This window comes from Acinonyx jubatus, chromosome B1 (genome assembly GCF_027475565.1).
Source record: "Acinonyx jubatus isolate Ajub_Pintada_27869175 chromosome B1, VMU_Ajub_asm_v1.0, whole genome shotgun sequence".
In the NCBI taxonomy this organism is placed as follows: Eukaryota; Metazoa; Chordata; class Mammalia; order Carnivora; family Felidae; genus Acinonyx; species Acinonyx jubatus.
This window is the reverse complement of record NC_069382.1, coordinates 145,293,122-145,296,087: the sequence shown is the minus strand read 5'-3', so window position 1 is coordinate 145,296,087 and position 2,966 is coordinate 145,293,122. Positions and strand designations below refer to the sequence as shown.

Below are 2,966 nucleotides of genomic sequence, written 5' to 3'. Positions count from 1 at the left end.
GCTGGAGATGGGCTAATCCGAGGCTCTGCCAGGATTCTGGAGGCCAGCGGCGCCGTCACGGCCTCAGGTTATGGTGCCCAGATATAGAGTATTTAGACTTTGTGGAGAGAAAACAACATGTTTAACTTCTAGGCTGATAGGCGGAGAAGGTAGATAACAATTCCAGAACCTAGAGAGTTCCCATAGAGCTACGCTCGTCTCCAGGTCGGAAACGCCCGGCACATGCGCAATACAACTAGCCAGGAGCCTCTCCTACGCGAAGAGATAGAGCACCCTCTACCGGCCCCCACGACTTCGCCTCGCGGTCCCTCAAGATCCCGCGTCCTAGCCACGCCTAGACTCGCGAGAGTAAGAAGTCTCACAGGGCTCTACGGAACGGAACTTCCAGTATTTATTGTTCCTACACGGAAGGATTTTAATTCACCGGAATAGATTGGCATTAAAGTGCAAAAGCGAAAACGGAAGAGCTCCTAAAGTGACAAAGCTTACGGGGCTGAGCGGAAGTCCTAGTTCACTCGCCAAGCGGAGAGGATCCTGGGGCCCGGAAGGAGGTGGAATCTGTAGCCGACCTGTTTGCCTGTACACTCGCCTGGGAGGAGAGCGCGTGGCTGTTCAAAGAGGCGTGTTACTGGAGCGCGTGGCTCGTGCGCTGAGGTCAGAGGTGGCCAAAAGCCCGACGTCGGTGTAGAACTTGAGACCGTGAGTTATGGTGGGGAGATCCCGGCGGCGCGGAGCGGCCAAGTGGGCAGCTATGCGAGCCAAGGCAGGTCCCGGCCCAGCGGACGAAAATGAAGACGATTTAGAATTGCCACCGTCGCCAGGGGACTCCAGCTACTATCAAGATAAGGTAGATGATTTCCATGAGGCCCGATCTCGGGCTGTCTTGTCTAAAGGCTGGAGCGAAATGGAGAGTGGGGACGAGGAGGAGGATGGCGATGAGGAGGAGGAGGTTCTAGCCCTAGATATTGGTGATGAGGACGATGAAGATGGAGAGAGTGCGGAGGAGGAGGAAGATGATGATGATGATGATGGTGGGAGCTCCGTGCAGAGTGAGGCCGAGGCATCTGTGGATCCCAGTTTGTCGTGGGGTCAGAGGAAAAAACTTTACTATGACACAGACTACGGTTCCAAGCCCCGAAACCGACAAAGTCAACAAGAAGTAGAGGAGGAGGAAAGAGAGGAGGAAGAAGAAGCACAGCTCATACAGCGGCGCCTTGCCCAAGGCCTGCAAGAGGATGATTTTGGGGTGACCTGGGTAGAGGCCTTTGCAAAACCTGTACGTCAAGTAGATGAGGCTGAGACCCGGGTCGTGAAGGATCTGGCGAAAGTTTCAGTGAAAGAGAAGCTGAAGATGCTGCGGAAAGAATCACCAGAGCTCTTGGAACTGATAGAAGACCTGAAAGTTAAGTTGACAGAGGTGAAGGATGAGCTGGAGCCATTGCTACAGTTGGTGGAGCAAGGGATCATTCCATCTGGAAAAGGAAGCCAATACCTGAGGACCAAGTACAATCTCTATTTGAACTACTGCTCCAACATCAGTTTTTATTTGATCCTGAAAGCCAGGAGAGTCCCTGCACATGGACATCCTGTCATAGAAAGGCTTGTTACCTACCGAAATTTGATCAACAAGTTGTCGGTTGTAGATCAGAAGCTGTCTTCTGAAATTCGTCATCTACTCACACTTAAGGATGATGCTGGAAAGAAAGAACTGAGTTTAAAAGTAAAATCCACCAAGGCCAAGCCAAAATCTGTTTCAGAGACTGCTGCTGCTGCTGCCTCTGCTGTTACAGATATTTCTGATGATTCTGATTTTGATGAAGAAGCTGCACTGAAATACTATAGAGAAATAGAAGACAAGCAAAAGTTGAAGAGAAAGAAAGAAGAAAATAGCACTGAAGAACAGGCTCTTGAAGATCAAAATGCAAAGAGAGCCATTACTTATCAGATTGCTAAAAATAGGGGACTTACACCTAGGAGAAAGAAGATTGATCGGAATCCTAGAGTCAAACACCGGGAGAAGTTCAGAAGAGCCAGAATTCGCAGAAGAGGCCAAGTTCGTGAAGTTCGTAGAGAAGAGCAACGTTATAGTGGTGAACTCTCTGGCATTCGTGCAGGAGTTAAAAAGAGCATTAAGCTTAAATAAAGTTTTCACTTAGCTTAAGTTTTTTGGCAATAACTTTAGATCAATAAATTTTTATTTTTAACCGAAGTTATTGTATTGATATATAATACCTAACCCTAAATTTTAAAAATTCTTGTCGACGGGGATATTTGGGTTGTTGTTAAGTTTTATTTTATTATTATGATTTTTTTTTTTTTGGTCCTTTGAAGTCATACTAAAAAATAGTATGGAGGTAGTACTTTTATATTTGGAAGCAATATGAAAGTACTTGGGAAAAACGGAGGTGTTGAAAAAAGTAATCTGTCAAGTAGTAGTCTATGAAAATTTCACAGATGGTTGTGAAGCAACAGTCAAACTTAGAACACTTTTAATATTTTTCTTGTAAAGTGAAAAGAATGTACCTTTGCAATCATCTTATTTGTAAGAGTCTGTAAAACAGTTCTGACACATATTTCACTTACCTAAGTGTAATTCATGAGCAGGATACTTGTTAATAGGTTTGTCAACTTAAAGATTGTGTACATTGTGTGTAGTAAAAGCTTAGGAATGTAGAGGAACTTCGGTTAAAAGTAGAAAGAGATATACTTTAATTACATTAATTGTGAATACTTCTAATAGTCAATGTGGTAAATAAGGTAAAAATTCCATTTTCCATACTGTACTGGTGACTTGTAGCAGTTGCTGTTTGTATACTCCATTTGCTGAAAATTTGGTAGTTTTACTGCTAGGTAAGTGACAAATTTAAATAGTAAAAAAGTTACATTTTTCTTTAGTTACCCTGGTTTTTACAGTAGGAAAGAGATGCTGCGATGGTGAACTAATTTTTTTTTAATATTTATTTTGG

General features: G+C 44.0%; 1 protein-coding gene across 1 annotated transcript; it reads left to right on the top strand.

The window, feature by feature from the left end:
* The first annotated feature begins 440 nt into the window (after window positions 1-440).
* Window positions 441-2,209, top strand: UTP3 (UTP3 small subunit processome component). The gene has a single exon (XM_015081899.3). The coding sequence runs from the start codon at window positions 707-709 to the stop codon at window positions 2,141-2,143; it is 1,437 nt and encodes a 478-aa protein (XP_014937385.1). The 5' UTR covers window positions 441-706; the 3' UTR covers window positions 2,144-2,209.
* The last annotated feature ends 757 nt before the right edge of the window (window positions 2,210-2,966 follow it).